Here is a 15,703-nt window from a genome sequence, read left to right as displayed (position 1 = left end):
TCAAATGGTTCCAATCCAGGAAATCTCTGTTACATTTAGAGCTGTTTGGTGATGCTTTGTTCTTGGGGTGGAGAGGGGGAGTCCTCTTGAGTTTGCTGAGATCTGTAACTTGAAGATTTCTCTTTGGTTTGGTGATAAATTGCAGGGTTTTGCTCTCCTCTCAAAGCTGAGGTTTTCTTCTGGTCTCTCAGAAAGAGGCTTTGAGGCAGCTGTGGACATAATATCCTTGGGAAGAACTCTGGAAGCATAAATTGCCCAGAGCTAGCTGGGCCCTGGGTGGGTTGATCCCCCAGCAGCAGGGGCAGGGAGGGGATTCTGCCCCTCTGCTGTGCTCTGCTGAGACCTCTCCTGCAGTGCTGGGGCAGCTCTGGAGCACTCAGCACAGACAGGGACCAGAGGAGGCCACAGCACTGCTGGCAGGGCTGGAAGCCTTCTGCTGTGAGGTCAGGCTGAGAGAGTTGGGCTTGGTCAGCCTGGAGAAGAGAAGGCTCCAGGGGGACCTTCTGGTGGCCTTTGAGGACTTGGGGGAAAGCTGGAGACAGACATTTGAGCAGGGCCTGTTGAGACAGAACAAGGCAGGGTAGTTTGTAACCAAGAGAGGAGAGAAGGGAGAAATGTTTAACACAGAGTGGTGAGAGCCTGCCCCAGGCTGCCCAGAGAGGTGGGAGCTGCCCCATGCCTGGCACCACAGCTGCCCAAATTGTTTAGGGCTGTGTTTTAGGGCTCAAGTTGTTTAGGGCTGCTCAGAGAGGTGGGAGCTGCCCCATGCCTGGCACCACAGCAGCCCAAGTTGTTTAGGGCTGCTCAGAGAGGTGGGAGCTGCCCCATGCCTGGCACCACAGCTGCCCAAGTTGTTTAGGGCTGTGGTTTAGGGCTCAAGTTGTTTAGGGCTGCTCAGAGAGGTGGGAGCTGCCCCATGCCTGGCACCACAGCAGCCCAAGTTGCTTAGGGCGGTGGTTGGGGACGGCACTGCTGGCTGCAGGTTGGACTGGATCAGCTTTGAAGGGCCATTCTAAGCCCTGCCTAGTGTGATTGGGGGGGGGCTGACTGCACTGTTGCCTCCCCAGATGTCCCACACCAAGCCCTACATCAGGAAGAAGGCAGTGCTCATCATGTACAAGGTCTTTCTGAAGTACCCAGAGTCCCTCCGGCCTGCGTTCCCCCGCCTGAAGGAGAAGCTGGAAGACCCAGACCCTGGTGAGTAGGTTCTGCTACATCACTTCTGCTCCAAACCATCTCGGGGGGGGGCAGGTATAGCAGTTTTGGGGTGCTCCAAGGGCTGCAGCAGCTCTGGCATGAGCACAGGCTGAGGGTGCAGCCTGGAGAGGAGAAGGCTCCAGGAGCAGCTCAGAGCTGCTGCCAGGGCCTGAAGGGATCCTGCAGGGAGGCTGCAGAGAGACTTTTGCCTCACTCTCCCCACCTCCAGCTCTGCTCCATCCCCCCGACTCCTGCCACTCCCTCACTGCCTCCAAAGTCCCTCCCCAGCTTTTTTGGAGCCCCCTTCAGCCCCTGGCAGGCCACAAGAAGGTCACCTGGGAGCCTCCTCTGCTCCAGCCTGCACAGCCCCAACTCTTCCAGGCTGTGCTCACAGCAGAGCTGCTGCAGCCTCTCAGCATCCTCCTGGCCCTGCTCTGGACACTCTCCAGCATCTCCACAGCCCTCTTGTCCCAGGGGCTCCAGAGCTGGATGCAGGACTCCAGGTGGGGTCTCAGCAGAGCAGAGCAGAGGGGCAGAATCCCCTCCCTGGCCCTGCTGGCCACACTGCTGCTGCTGCAGCCCAGGCTCTGCTTGGCTCTCTGGGCTGCAAGTGCACACTGCTGGCTCCTGCTGAGCTTCTCCTCCAGCAGCCCTTCAACCAAACCCTGCTGTGTGTTTTACCTCCTGGTGTTTAGTTCCCTGCCTGGTGGTCTGTGGTGATGAGGCTGAGCCTTTCCTCTTAGACACACAATCAGAATCTTCAGCTGCTTTTTGTGGCAGTGGTTCTGCAGCAGGAGCTTGAACTGCAGTGAGGACAGTGCTGAGGCTGCTGCTCCTCTGCCTCCCTCCCTGCCAGGTGTCCAGTCTGCTGCAGTCAATGTCATCTGCGAGCTGGCTCGACGCAACCCCAAGAACTACCTGTCCCTTGCTCCCCTCTTCTTCAAGCTGATGACTTCATCAACCAACAATTGGGTTCTCATTAAAATCATCAAACTGGTAAGCATCCTGCACTGGCTTCAGAGGGGTGGGCACCTTGGGCAGCTGGCCTTGGAGGGAGGTGCCCTTTGGTGGGTTGGCCTTGGAGGGAGATGCTCTTGGTGGGTTGGCATTGGAGGGAGGTGCCCTTGGTGGGCTGGCATTGGAGGGAGATGCTCTTGGTGGGCTGGCATTGGAGGGAGATGGCCATAGTGGGTTGGCACTGGAGGGAGGTGCCCTTTGGTGGGTTGGCCTTGGAGGGAGGTGCCCTTTGGTGGGTTGGTCTTGGAGGGAGATGGCCATAGTGGGTTGGCCTTGGAGGGAGGTGCCCTTTGGTGGGTTGGCCTTGGAGGGAGATGCCCTTTGGTGGGTTGGTCTTGGAGGGAGGTGCCCTTTGGTGGGTTGGCCTTGGAGGGAGGTGCCCTTGGTGGGTTGGCCTTGGAGGGAGGTGCCCTTTGGTGGGTTGGCCTTGGAGGGAGGTGCCCTTTGGTGGGTTGGCCTTGGAGGGAGGTGCCCTTTGGTGAGTTGGCCTTGGAGGGAGGTGCCCTTTGGTGGGTTGGCCTTGGAGGGAGGTGCCCTTTGGTGGGTTGGCCTTGGAGGGAGGTGCCCTTTGGTGGGTTGGCCTTGGAGGGAGGTGCCCTTTGGTGGGTTGGCCTTGGAGGGAGGTGCCCTTTGGTGGGTTGGCCTTGGAGGGAGGTGCCCTTTGGTGGGTTGGCCTTGGAGGGAGGTGCCCTTTGGTGGGTTGGCCTTGGAGGGAGGTGCCCTTTGGTGGGTTGGCCTTGGAGGGAGGTGCCCTTTGGTGGGTTGGCCTTGGAGGGAGGTGCCCTTTGGTGGGTTGGCCTTGGAGGGAGGTGCCCTTTGGTGGGTTGGCCTTGGAGGGAGGTGCCCTTTGGTGGGTTGGCCTTGGAGGGAGGTGCCCTTTGGTGGGTTGGCCTTGGAGGGAGGTGCCCTTTGGTGGGTTGGCCTTGGAGGGAGGTGCCCTTTGGTGGGTTGGCCTTGGAGGGAGGTGCCCTTTGGTGGGTTGGCCTTGGAGGGAGGTGCCCTTTGGTGGGTTGGCCTTGGAGGGAGGTGCCCTTTGGTGGGTTGGCCTTGGAGGGAGGTGCCCTTTGGTGGGTTGGCCTTGGAGGGAGGTGCCCTTTGGTGGGTTGGCCTTGGAGGGAGGTGCCCTTTGGTGGGTTGGCCTTGGAGGGAGGTGCCCTTTGGTGGGTTGGCCTTGGAGGGAGGTGCCCTTTGGTGGGTTGGCCTTGGAGGGAGGTGCCCTTTGGTGGGTTGGCCTTGGAGGGAGGTGCCCTTTGGTGGGTTGGCCTTGGAGGGAGGTGCCCTTTGGTGGGTTGGCCTTGGAGGGAGGTGCCCTTTGGTGGGTTGGCCTTGGAGGGAGGTGCCCTTTGGTGGGTTGGCCTTGGAGGGAGGTGCCCTTTGGTGGGTTGGCCTTGGAGGGAGGTGCCCTTTGGTGGGTTGGCCTTGGAGGGAGGTGCCCTTTGGTGGGTTGGCCTTGGAGGGAGGTGCCCTTTGGTGGGTTGGCCTTGGAGGGAGGTGCCCTTTGGTGGGTTGGCCTTGGAGGGAGGTGCCCTTTGGTGGGTTGGCCTTGGAGGGAGGTGCCCTTTGGTGGGTTGGCCTTGGAGGGAGGTGCCCTTTGGTGGGTTGGCCTTGGAGGGAGGTGCCCTTTGGTGGGTTGGCCTTGGAGGGAGGTGCCCTTTGGTGGGTTGGCCTTGGAGGGAGGTGCCCTTTGGTGGGTTGGCCTTGGAGGGAGGTGCCCTTTGGTGGGTTGGCCTTGGAGGGAGGTGCCCTTTGGTGGGTTGGCCTTGGAGGGGGACTCTCCTTAATGGTTTGTCCCCTGAGGCAGGGGAGGCTCCCCTGTGGAGGGAGGGTGCCCTTGGTGGGTTGGCCTTGACACAGAGTTCCTATTAATTCCCCCTGGAGAGGCCCCAGAAGTACCTTCCAGAGTTGGTGGACATGATCAAAGAGTGCAGGTTTATTTGCAGTGTGGTTTGGTTTAACTGTCAGGAGCTGCAACTTGCATCAGGTTTTTGCACTGTGGCCAAGAAGCTCTTCAGTCACTTCCTCCTCTGCACTTCTTTTCTTTCTAGTTTGGTGCTCTTACTCCATTAGAACCTAGACTGGGGAAGAAGCTGATAGAGCCTCTGACCAACCTCATCCATAGGTGGGTACAGCAAAAAGGGGAGGCAAAATGATTTGAGAGTGAGGGTGGTGAGAGACTGGCACAGGTTGAGGGTGGTGAGAGACTGCCACAGGTTGAGGGTGGTGAGAGACTGGCACAGATTGAGGGTGGTGAGAGACTGGCACAGGTTTACCCAGGGAGGTTGTGGAGCCCAGAAGCACCCAATGTGATCTTTGATCACATTGGGTGCTTCTGGGCTCCACAACCTCCCTGGAGGTGTTCAAGGCCAGGTTGGATGAGGCCTTAAGCCACCAGGGAGCATATTGAAAGGTTTTTTTTGCCTCATGCCTTTGTCAGCCCAGACAGGTTTTGGAAGAGGTTTCTTCATATGTGTCCTAAATATAGATGAGATCCATGTGCAGATGTTTCTTTTCCTCTCTTGAAGCTGTTTCAGACCTAAATCTGCTCTGAAATCGATCAGTCACAAGTGGTGTGCCCCAGGGAGCAGTGCTGGGCACAGTCCTGGTCAATGTCTTTAGTGATGATCTGGAGCAGGGGATTGAGTCCAGCAGCAGTGAGGTTGCAGATGGCAGCAAGCTAGCAGCAGCTGTGGAGCTGTTGGAGGGGAGCAGAGCCCTGCAGAGGGACCTGGCCAGGCTGCATGGGTGGGCAGAGGCCAAGGGGATGAGACTGAACAAGGCCAAGGGCAGGTTCTGCACTTTGGCCACAGCAACCCCAAGCAGCACTGCAGGCTGGGGCCAGAGTGGCTGAGAGCAGGCAGGCAGAGAGGGCCCTGGGGGTGCTGGCAGAGAGGAGCTGCAGAGGAGGCAGCAGTGCCCAGGTGGGCAGCAGAGCCAATGGCAGCCTGGGCTGGCTCAGGAGCAGTGTGGGCAGCAGGACAAGGGAGGTTCTTGTGCCCCTGTGCTCAGCACTGCTCAGGCCACCCCTGGAGTGCTGTGTCCAGTTCTGGGCTCCTGAATTGCAGAGAGCTGCTGAGGTGCTGGAAGGTGTTTGGAGAAGGGCAGCAAGGCTGGGGAGGGGCCTGGAGCACAGCCCTGTGAGGAGAGGCTGAGGGAGCTGGGGGGGTGCAGCCTGCAGCAGAGGAGGCTCAGGGCAGAGCTGATTGCTGCCTGCAGCTGCCTGCAGGGAGGCTGTAGCCAGGTGGGGTTGGGCTCTGCTGCCAGGCAGCCAGGGCCAGAGCAAGGAGCCCCAGGCTGAAGCTGTGTCAGGGCAGGTTGAGGCTGGATGTTGTTAGGAAGTTGCTGGCAGAGAGAGTGATTGGCACTGGAATGGGCTGCCCAGGGAGGTGGTGGAGTGGCTGTGGCTGGAGGTGTTGCAGCCCAGCCTGGCTGGGGCACTGAGTGCCATGGTCTGGTGGCTGGGCAGGGCTGGGGGCTGGGTTGGGCTGTTGGAGCTTGGAGCTCTCTCCCTACCTACCTGATTCTGTGCTTCTGTGAAATCTGAAGGTAGATGTGGCAAGGTTCAGGTCTTTTAGCTCAGTTAGGAAAAGGAAGTGTGGCCTTTTGCATGAGGAATGAAAAGGTTTGTGGCAGAGCAAAAGGGTAGATGGGAAGCAGCCAATCTCAGTCAGGTGCTCATGCAGCTGTGAGAGCAGCTCCAGCCAAACAATTTCTGTCCACCCTGTGGCACCTTTTGAGGCTGGTGCAGAGCAGGCAGCAGCCTTGCATCTGAACGGGTTTATGTTGCAGCACAGGAGGTTCCAGCTCAACACAAGGGCAACTTCTTGCCTGGAAGGGTCCCAGAGCCCTGGCACAGGCTGCCCAGAGAGGTTGTGGAGTCTCCTTGTGTGGAGCCTTCCCAGGCCTGTCTGGATGTGTTCCTGTGTGCCCTGAGCTGGATTGTGTGGTCCTGCTCTGGCAGGGGGGGGTTGGACTCAATGATCTCCTTGGCTCCCTTCCAACCCCTGACATCCATGAGCCTGTGGATCCCTGCAGAAGGGTTTTGCAGCAGTGCTGAATTGCCCAGGAGCAGCAGGATGCTGAGCAGCACAGCTTCAGGCCTGCCTCTGCCTCCTCTCCCTCCCTCACTCTCCCTTTAAGAAGTTGATTTTGTTACTTCTAAAGATTTGCTCCTTTGGGCTGCATTTTGGATCCTGTATTGCACACGAGGCAGGCACCACCCTGCCACCCCTCCCCTCCCTCCCCCCACGAAGTGACACAGGGAGCAACAGTGACTGGCAGGCTTCTGAGCATCCTGGAGTCACCTCCAGGCTGTGCTGAGTGCCTTTCCCAGAGCTGTTTGCTCAGGACCTTTACGGAGCTTGCCTCTGGAGCTGCTCTTTTGTTCCCTGGGAGGCTTTGCTGTGCTCCCCTGCTGTAGGTCAGGGTTGGGTAGGTGCTTTTGGAGCCCTCTGAGTTGGGCTCTGTGTGTAAGTGGCCAAAGCTGGCTGGGATTTCACTTTGGAGAGGGACATCAGACATAGAAGCTGCTCACTTGCAGACATAAAGCTGCCTGCAGCAGAGGCTGCTGTGTCTGCACCACTCCTTGAGTGTCTACTCAGGGTTCTCCACCTGCTTTGCTCACTGTGACTCTTTTACCCTGGGGTAGAGGATTTCAAGACTGCTTCAATGCTTTGTAACTGCTGCTGAGGTTTTCAGGAGCCTCTTCCTTCCTCCTTCCCTGTCTTGCAGAGCTGCTGCTTCCCCAAAAAGAGGCTTGTTTTTGCCTTCAACAATCTGGAGCCCTTCTTCCCCAACCCCTCCCCAGCAGTTTTAAGTGAGAATCATTTCATTTGATGTGCAAGGGAGCTGGAGCAGAGGAGCTGAGGGGTTTCTTGGTGTCTCTGAAGGTGTTTAACTAGCTCCAGGATATCAGACAGCCCTTCAGAACCTGCTGCCTTCTATTCCTTATTTAAACTCTCTGCTTTCTCTTGCAGCACCTCAGCCATGTCCCTCTTGTATGAATGTGTGAACACAGTCATAGCAGGTGAGAACTGAGCCCAGAGAGCAGCCAGCACCTGATGAGCTCTGGCAGCAGTGAACACCAGCTGCAAACCTCTGAGCAACTTCCTAACTGGAATAAGTCTCCTGGCAAGCTTGGATTTGTGGTGCTGGAGCTCGGATCCTTTGTTGGCAGGAGGGAGGCTGAGTTCCTGCAGCAGTGTTGTGTTGGTAGAAGCTGAAGGGTGCATGGAGAAGAGGGGGCTGAAGGCAGGTTGGGCAGGGAGGGGGCTGAAGGCAGGTTGGGCAAGGAGGGGGACTGAAGGCAGGTTGGGCAGGGAGGGGGACTGAAGGCAGGTTGGGCAGGGAGGGGGACTGAAGGCAGGTTGGGCAGGGAGGGGGACTGAAGGCAGGTTGGGCAAGGAGGGGGACTGAAGGCAGGTTGGGCAGGGAGGGGGACTGAAGGCAGGTTGGGCAAGGAGGGGGACTGAAGGCAGGTTGGGCAGGGAGGGGGACTGAAGGCAGGTTGGGCAGGGAGGGGACTGAAGGCAGGTTGGGCAAGGAGGGGGACTGAAGGCAGGTTGGGCAGGGAGGGGGACTGAAGGCAGGTTGGGCAGGGAGGGGGACTGAAGGCAGGTTGGGCAGGGGAGGGGGACTGAAGGCAGGGTGGGCAGAGAGGGGGACTGAAGGCAGGTTGGGCAAGGAGGGGGACTGAAGGCAGGTTGGGCAGGGAGGGGGACTGAAGGCAGGTTGGGCAAGGAGGGGACTGAAGGCAGGTTGGGCAGAGAGGGGGACTGAAGGCAGGTTGGGCAAGGAGGGGACTGAAGGCAGGTTGGGCAGAGAGGGGGACTGAAGGCAGGTTGGGCAAGGAGGGGACTGAAGGCAGGTTGGGCAAGGAGGGGACTGAAGGCAGGTTGGGCAGGGGAGGGGGACTGAAGGCAGGTTGGGCAGGGGAGGGGGACTGAAGGCAGGTTGGGCAGGGAGGGGACTGAAGGCAGGTTGGGCAGGGAGGGAGCTGAAGGCAGGTTGGGCAGGGAGGGAGCTGAAGGCAGGTTGGGCAGGGAGGGAGCTGAAGGCAGGTTGGGCAGGGAGGGAGCTGAAGGCAGGTTGGGCAGGGAGGGGACTGAAGGCAGGGTGGGCAGTGGAGGGGACTGAAGGCAGGTTGGGCAGGGGAGGGGGACTGAAGGCAGGTTGGGCAGGGAGGGAGCTGAAGGCAGGTTGGGCAGGGGAGGGGGACTGAAGGCAGGTTGGGCAGGGAGGGGGACTGAAGGCAGGTTGGGCAGGGAGGGGGACTGAAGGCAGGTTGGGCAGGGAGGGGACTGAAGGCAGGTTGGGCAGGGAGGGACTGAAGGCAGGTTGGGCAGAGAGGGGGACTGAAGGCAGGTTGGGCAAGGAGGGGACTGAAGGCAGGTTGGGCAGAGAGGGGGACTGAAGGCAGGTTGGGCAAGGAGGGGACTGAAGGCAGGTTGGGCAGGGAGGGAGCTGAAGGCAGGTTGGGCAAGGAGGGGACTGAAGGCAGGTTGGGCAAGGAGGGGACTGAAGGCAGGTTGGGCAGAGAGGGGGACTGAAGGCAGGTTGGGCAGGGAGGGGACTGAAGGCAGGTTGGGCAAGGAGGGGGACTGAAGGCAGGTTGGGCAGGGGAGGGGGACTGAAGGCAGGTTGGGCAAGGAGGGGGACTGAAGGCAGGTTGGGCAGAGAGGGGGACTGAAGGCAGGTTGGGCAGGGGGTGGGTTGTTATCCCAGTGAGTTGTTGTTACTCTGTGGTGATCATTCCAGTTGTGGTGTCCCCAGCAGGAGGAGGGCACAGAGCTGCTGGAGTGAGGCCAGAGGAGGCCACAAGGATGCTCCAAGGGCTGCAGCAGCTCTGCTGTGGGCACAGGCTGAGGGAGCTGGGGGGGTGCAGGCTGCAGAGGAGAAGGCTCCAGGAGGACCTCAGAGCTGCTGCCAGGGCCTGAAGGGATCCTGCAGGGAGGCTGCAGAGAGACTTTTGCTGAGGGGCTCTGAGGCAGGCCCAGGGGGAATGGTTTGGAGCTGAGGCAGAGCAGGGGGAGAGTGGAGCTGAGGAAGGAGTTGTGCAGTGTGAGGGTGCTGAGAGCCTGGCCCGGGCTGCCCAGGGAGGCTGTGGCTGCCTCCTTGCTGGGGGTGCTGAAGGCCAGGCTGGGTGAGGCCTGGAGCAGCCAAGCCTAGCTGAGAGCTGTCCCTGCCATGGCAGGGGGTTGGAGCTGCTGATCTCTGAGCTCCCTTCCAGCCCATTCTGTGGTTCCTCCCTGCAGACCCCTCACAAGTGCAAGCAGACAGACAGACAAACCAAGTGGCAGCTTTCCTTGGGAGCTGAGCTGGCTGCTGCCCCTGGGGGGCTGTGCTGCTGCCTTCCTGCAGCCCCCCCAGGCTGAGTGCCACTTTCTCTTGTGTGTTGCAGTGTTGATCTCTCTGTCCTCTGGGATGCCGAACCACAGTGCCAGCATCCAGGTACGGGGCTGGGCTCTGGGGGTGACCTATGCTGCTCTGCTGCCTGACACCACCTGGAGCAACTGGGGGTTGTGTTCTGCAAGAGCTAAAGCTGCCCTGAAGTGCTCCTAGATCACTTCTTTCACTTCCTTTGCTCTACAATTACCTCAGGGAGGCTGTGGATGCCTCCTCCCTGGAGCTGTTCAAGGCCAGGCTGGATGAGGCCTTGAGTGACCTGGGCTGGTGGAGGTGTCCTTGCCCATGGCAGGGGATTGGAGCTGGATGATCTTCAAGATCCCTTCCATCCTCAGCCATTCTGTCAAGCTATGAAGGTGCAGGCACCTCTCATGTAGAGTCTTTCTTGCTCTCATTCAGCTGCTGCTGCCAATCCAATCCTGCAGAGGTTCCTTTGCTTTCAAGTCTGTTCATGCAGGCAGCTCCTCCCCCCCAGATGGGGGCCAGAATTGCTTCCCTCTGTCACCTTCCTGAAGGGTTACTTCAGTTATGACTTTTAAGGCTTGGAATAATCATGGCTTGGTCTTTTTTTCTCCCTCTCCCCAGCTTTGTGTTCAGAAGTTGAGGATCCTGATAGAAGATTCAGACCAGAACTGTGAGTATGTTGCTTGTCTTCGTGGAAGCTTTCAGCAGTCAGGCAGTGGGGAGAAGCTGCAGCAGTTTTAGGGCTGGTTCTGCAGGCAGCTTGGTGGGTGCTGCAGGGGCTGTTGTGAGCAGTTGCTGAGCTCTTTGCATGTGGAAGGGGTTTTGATAGAGTTTGTTTGTGAGAAGCTTTGTGGAAGCAAACAGCAGGAGGAGGAGGGTGGTAAGAGAAGGCAACAGGCTGCCCAGGGGTGTAGGTGGGAGCCCATCTCTGGAGGCATTATTGTGACCTTGCAGTATCTTAAGGGGGCTACAAGAAAGCTGGGGAGGGACTTTTGAGACTGTCAGGGGGTGGCAGGAGTGGGGGGGATGGAGCAGAGCTGGAGGTGGGGAGAGTGAGGCTGGAGGGGAGGAGGAAGTTGTTGAGCAGGAGAGTGGTGAGAGCCTGGCAGGGGTTGCCCAGGGAGGTGGTTGAGGCCCCATGGCTGGAGGTGTTTGAGGCCAGGCTGGCTGAGGCTGTGTGCAGCCTGCTCTAGGGTAGGGTGTCCCTGGGCATGGCAGGGCTTGGCACTGCCTGCTCCTTGTGCTCCCTTCCAACCCTGCCTGATTCTAAGATTCAAGATCAGGCTCAATGTGGCCCTGCCTGATGTAGTTGGAGGTGTCCCTGCTGCCTGCAAGGGGAATTGGACAAGATGGCTTTTGGGCCCCCCACCCTGTGGCCTCTGACTTGCTGCTGCTGTTTGTGGCCTTGTAAATCTAAAGCAGTTCCCTTCCCATGCTCTGGGCTTTGCCTTTCTCCACACTGGCTGCTGGGGAAGCAGTGGAGGCTGTTGGGCAGTGTAGATGTGAGACTGAAATGCAGGAATTCCTTATCTGGGTGCCCTTGGGAAACCTTTGCTTTGTGCCACCCTTTTCTCCTGCCCTCTGAAAGCAAACAGCTCCTGCTTGGTGCACTGATCTCAGTGCTCCTAAAGCTGTGCTCACCCTGGGCTGCCTCTTCTCAATCCCTAATTTCTATCCATCAAATAGATAACTTTTACATCAAGAATAACTCCTTCCTCTGCTCCACTCTCCCCCTGCTCTGCCTCAGCTCCAAACCATTCCCCCTTGGCCTGCCTCAGAGCCCCTCAGCAAAAGTCTCTCTGCAGCCTGCCTGCAGGATCCCTTCAGGCCTTGGCAGGCAGCTCTGGGGTACCCCTGGAGCCTTCTCTCCAGGCTGAGCACCCCCAGCCCCCCTCAGTGCTCACAGCCCTGTTCTCAATCCCTCATTTCTAGCCATCAAATAGATACTTTTACATCAAGACTAAACCTTGAAGTGCCAGCAGAAGGTGATGGAGGTGCCCTGTGTGCCTCTGTGTGGGGGTCACAGGGAGGCCAAACCTGTGATAGGCTCCAAAATTCTTTCCCTCCTCATAGATGGATTTATTTTCTCATTCAAGTGTTGAGTGCTGTTGGTGTGAAGATTTTTAGGCTCAGGCAGAGACAGGACTGGGGGGGAATGGAGCAAAGCTGGAGGTGGGGAGAGTGAGGCTGGAGGGGAGGAGGAAGTTGTTGAGCAGGAGAGTGGTGAGAGCCTGGCAGGGGTTGCCCAGGGAGGTGGTTGAGGCCCCATGGCTGGAGGTGTTTGAGGCCAGGCTGTGTGAGGCTGTGTGCAGCCTGCTCTAGGGTAGGGTGTCCCTGGGCATGGCAGGGGCTGGCACTGCCTGCTCCTTGTGCTCCCTGTCTGGTCCTGTGCTTCCCTGCCCCAGCCAAAGCAGTGTTTCTGTGTTTGGAAAGGAGCTGTTTTCTGTTTTCCACAGTGAAGTACCTGGGGCTGTTGGCTATGTCCAAGATCCTGAAGACCCATCCCAAGTCGGTGCAGTCTCACAAGGATCTCATCCTGCAGTGCCTGGATGACAAAGATGAATCCATCCGGCTCAGAGCTTTGGACCTGCTCTATGGCATGGTTTGTCTGGCAGCTCTTCCCTCAAAGATCACATTGGGTGCTTCTGTGCTCCACAACCTCCCTGCAGGTGTTCAAGACCAGGCTGGATGAGGCCTTGAGTGACCTCTTCTAGTGGGAGGTGTCCCTGCCTATGGCTGGGGAGTAGAACTGACTGAGCTTTGAGGTTCCTTCCAACCTAACCCATTCTATGACTCTAACTCCCCCTGCCATGGACCCTTTGCCCACCTCTCACCAGCACAGCTTGCTCAGGCCTTCATCCAACCTGACCTTGAACGTTTCTCCAGGGAGTTTGTGGATCACAGAAGCACAGAGTGTGCTCAAAGCACTATGGGAGTTGACTTAAAATAGCACAGTACCACAGTGTCACAGTATTATCAGGGTTGGAAAAGACCTCACAGCTCATCAAGTCCAACCCTTTAGCACAGAGCTCAAGGCCAGACCATGGCACCAAGTGCCACGTCCAGTCCTGCCTTGAACAGCTCCAGGGACGGCGACTCCACCACCTCCCCGGGCAGCCCATTCCAGTGGCCAATGACTCTCTCAGGGAAGAACTTTCTCCTCACCTCCAGCCTAAATTTCCCCTGGTGCAGCCTGAGGCTGTGTCCTCTCGTTCTGGTGCTGGCCACCTGAGAGAAGAGAGCAACCTCCTCCTGGCCACAACCACCCCTCAGGTAGTTGTAGACAGCAATAAGGTCTCCCCTGAGCCTCCTCTTCTCCAGGCTAACCAATCCCAGCTCCCTCAGCCTCTCCTCATAGGGCTGTGCTCAAGGCCTCTCCCCAGCCTCGTTGCCCTTCTCTGGACACGCTCAAGCATCTCAATGTCCCTCCTAAACTGGGGGGCCCAGAACTGAACACAGTACTCAAGGTGAGGTCTAACCAGTGCAGAGTACAGGGGCAGAATGACCTCCCTGCTCCTGCTGGCCACACCATTGCTGATGCAGGCCAGGATGCCACTGGCTCTCTTGGCCACCTGGGCACACTGCTGGCTCATGTTCAGGCAGGTATCAATCAGCACCCCCAGATCCCTCTCTGTCTGGCTGCTCTCAGCCACTCTGACCCCAGCCTGTATCTCTGCATGGGGTTGTTGTGGCCAAAGTGCAGCACCCTGCACTTGGAGCTATTGAACTCCATCCCCTTGGGCTCTGCCCATCTGTGCAGGCAGTCAAGGTCCTGCTGCAGAGCCCTTCTGCCCTCCAACCCAGCCACATCTGCCCCCAGCTTGGTGTCACCTGCACACTTGCTGATGACTGACTCCATGCCCTCATCCAGATCATCTATGAAGATGTTACAGAGGATGGGGCCCAGCACTGATCCCTGAGGGACTGTGGCTCAGCCCTTTTGTTAACTCTGTTCCCAGGTATCAAAGAAGAACCTGATGGAGATAGTGAAGAAACTGATGATCCACGTGGACAAAGCCGAGGGCACCACCTACCGCGACGAGCTGCTGACCAAGATCATAGACATCTGCAGCCAGTCCAACTACCAGTACATCACCAACTTTGAGTGGTCAGTGCTGCTCCTCTGCCAGCTCTGAGCTCACCAGCACTGCTCCTGCTGACATCCCCCTCTCCCTTCTTCTCTAGGTACATCAGCATCTTGGTGGAGCTGACCCGCCTGGAGGGGACGCGGCACGGGCACCTGATAGCAGCTCAGATGTTGGATGTGGCCATCAGGGTCAAAGCCATCCGTAGATTTGCAGTCTCCCAGATGGCCATGCTGCTGGACAATGCTCACCTCCTAGCCAGCAACACCCAGAGGAATGGCATCTGTGAGGTGCTCTATGCTGCTGCCTGGATCTGTGGGGAGTTCTCCGAGTAAGTGCGAGCAGAGCCTGCAGTGTTCGGTGGGGCTGAGGCTGGACCCAGGCTTCAGGTGCTGGGATGTGGTTCTGAGAGGAGGAGGAGGAGGGTTCAGAGCTGCAGCACCTCTCCTATGGGGACAGGCTGAGGGACTTGGGGCTGTGCAGCCTGGAGAAGAGAAGGCTTCAGGGAGAGCTTAAGGCAGCCTGAAGGGAGCTATAGGAGAGCTAGGGAGGGGGTTTCAACAAGGGCTGGGAGTGACAGGACAAGGAGGAATGGATTGAAGCTCAAGGAGAGGAGATTCAGACTGGAGAGGAGGAAGAAATTCTTGACAGTGAGGGTGGGAAGACACTGGCACAGTTTGCCCAGAGTGCCTGTGGATGACTTCTCCCTGGAGGTGCTCAAGGCCAGGCTGGATCAGGCCTTGAGCAAGCTGGGCTGATGGGAGGTGTCCCTGCCTGGGGCAGGAGGTTGCAACTGGCTGAGCTTTGAGGTCCTTTTGAGGTGTCCCTGCCCGTGGCAGGGAGTTGGAACTGGCTGAGCTTTGAGGTCCTTTCGAGGTGTCCCTGCCAGGGGCAGGGGGTTGGAACTGGAGGAGCTTTGAGGTCCTTTTGAGGTGTCCCTGCCCGTGGCAGGGGGTTGGAACTGGAGGAGCTTTGAGGTCCTTTCGAGGTGTCCCTGCCAGGGGCAGGGGGTTGGAACTGGAGGAGCTTTGAGGTCCTTTTGAGGTGTCCCTGCCCGTGGCAGGGGGTTGGAACTGGAGGAGCTTTGAGGTCCTTTTGAGGTGTCCCTGCCCGTGGCAGGGGGTTGGAACTGGAGGAGCTTTGAGGTCCTTTCGAGGTGTCCCTGCCTGTGGCAGGGGGTTGGAACTGGAGGAGCTTTGAGGTCCTTTTGAGGTGTCCCTGCCCGTGGCAGGGAGTTGGAACTGGCTGAGCTTTGAGGTCCTTTCGAGGTGTCCCTGCCAGGGGCAGGGGTTTGGAACTGGTTGAGCTTTGAGGTCCTTTTGAGGTGTCCCTGCCTGTGGCAGGGGGTTGCAATTGGCTGAGCTTTGAGGTCCTTTCGAGGTGTCCCTGCCTGTGGCAGGGGGTTGCAATTGGATGAGCTTTGAGGTCCTTTCCAAGCCATTTCATCAATCTCTGAGTGCTGAGCTCTCTGACTTGCTCTCTTTCATCTGTCCTCAATTGCTGTCTTTGTCTGCTGCGTTGTTAACAGACACCTGGAAGAAGCAAACCAAACCTTAGAAGCAATGTTGAGGCCTAAAGTGACAACTCTGCCAGGCCACATCCAGGCAGTCTACGTGCAGAACATGGTGAAGCTCTATGCCTCCATCCTGCAGCAGAAGGAGCAGGCAGGGGAGAAGGAAGCAGCTCAGGAGATCACCCAGCTGATGATCGAGCGATTGCCTCAGTTTGTGCAGAGTGCAGATCTGGAAGTTCAGGAGAGGGTAAGAGACTAAAAGCCCTCAGGGGTTTTACCAGGGAAGTCTCTTCCCTCGTTTTGGAGCATGAATGGAACTTCTGATGTGCTCTGTGCTTGGGGTGACTCAGTGAAAGAGAAGCTCTAGAAGCAGGGTGGGGAGGGTGAGGATGGTTCATGCCAGAGCTCAGCTCTCGCTTCACTTCCATGCAGCTCCTGAAGGCTGCTTGCAGGAATTTCACTGCAAGCAACTGCAGAATTCTCCCCACCCCAGTGAGGCTGCTCAGACACTGGCACAGGCTGCCCA

The 15,703-nt window shown here is 58.2% G+C and overlaps 1 protein-coding gene across 2 annotated transcripts in view; it reads left to right on the top strand.

The window, feature by feature from the left end:
* The window catches only part of AP3D1 (adaptor related protein complex 3 subunit delta 1), a 59,099-nt gene that overhangs the window by 18,757 nt on the left and 24,639 nt on the right, over window positions 1-15,703 (top strand). For both annotated transcript variants that reach the window (XM_064175118.1, XM_064175120.1), the window contains exons 6-15: window positions 1,068-1,197; window positions 2,054-2,193; window positions 4,260-4,333; window positions 7,188-7,237; window positions 9,611-9,660; window positions 10,201-10,249; window positions 12,036-12,181; window positions 13,539-13,687; window positions 13,765-13,995; window positions 15,193-15,424. In XM_064175118.1, the coding sequence (XP_064031188.1) occupies window positions 1,068-1,197; window positions 2,054-2,193; window positions 4,260-4,333; window positions 7,188-7,237; window positions 9,611-9,660; window positions 10,201-10,249; window positions 12,036-12,181; window positions 13,539-13,687; window positions 13,765-13,995; window positions 15,193-15,424 (1,251 nt within the window). The remainder of the gene's footprint in view (window positions 1-1,067; window positions 1,198-2,053; window positions 2,194-4,259; window positions 4,334-7,187; window positions 7,238-9,610; window positions 9,661-10,200; window positions 10,250-12,035; window positions 12,182-13,538; window positions 13,688-13,764; window positions 13,996-15,192; window positions 15,425-15,703) is intronic.

Source organism: Pogoniulus pusillus, chromosome 41 (assembly GCF_015220805.1).
Source record: "Pogoniulus pusillus isolate bPogPus1 chromosome 41, bPogPus1.pri, whole genome shotgun sequence".
Classification (NCBI taxonomy): domain Eukaryota; kingdom Metazoa; phylum Chordata; class Aves; order Piciformes; family Lybiidae; genus Pogoniulus; species Pogoniulus pusillus.
Note: the sequence above shows the minus strand (reverse complement) of the source record. Positions and strands in the feature narration are given on the sequence as shown.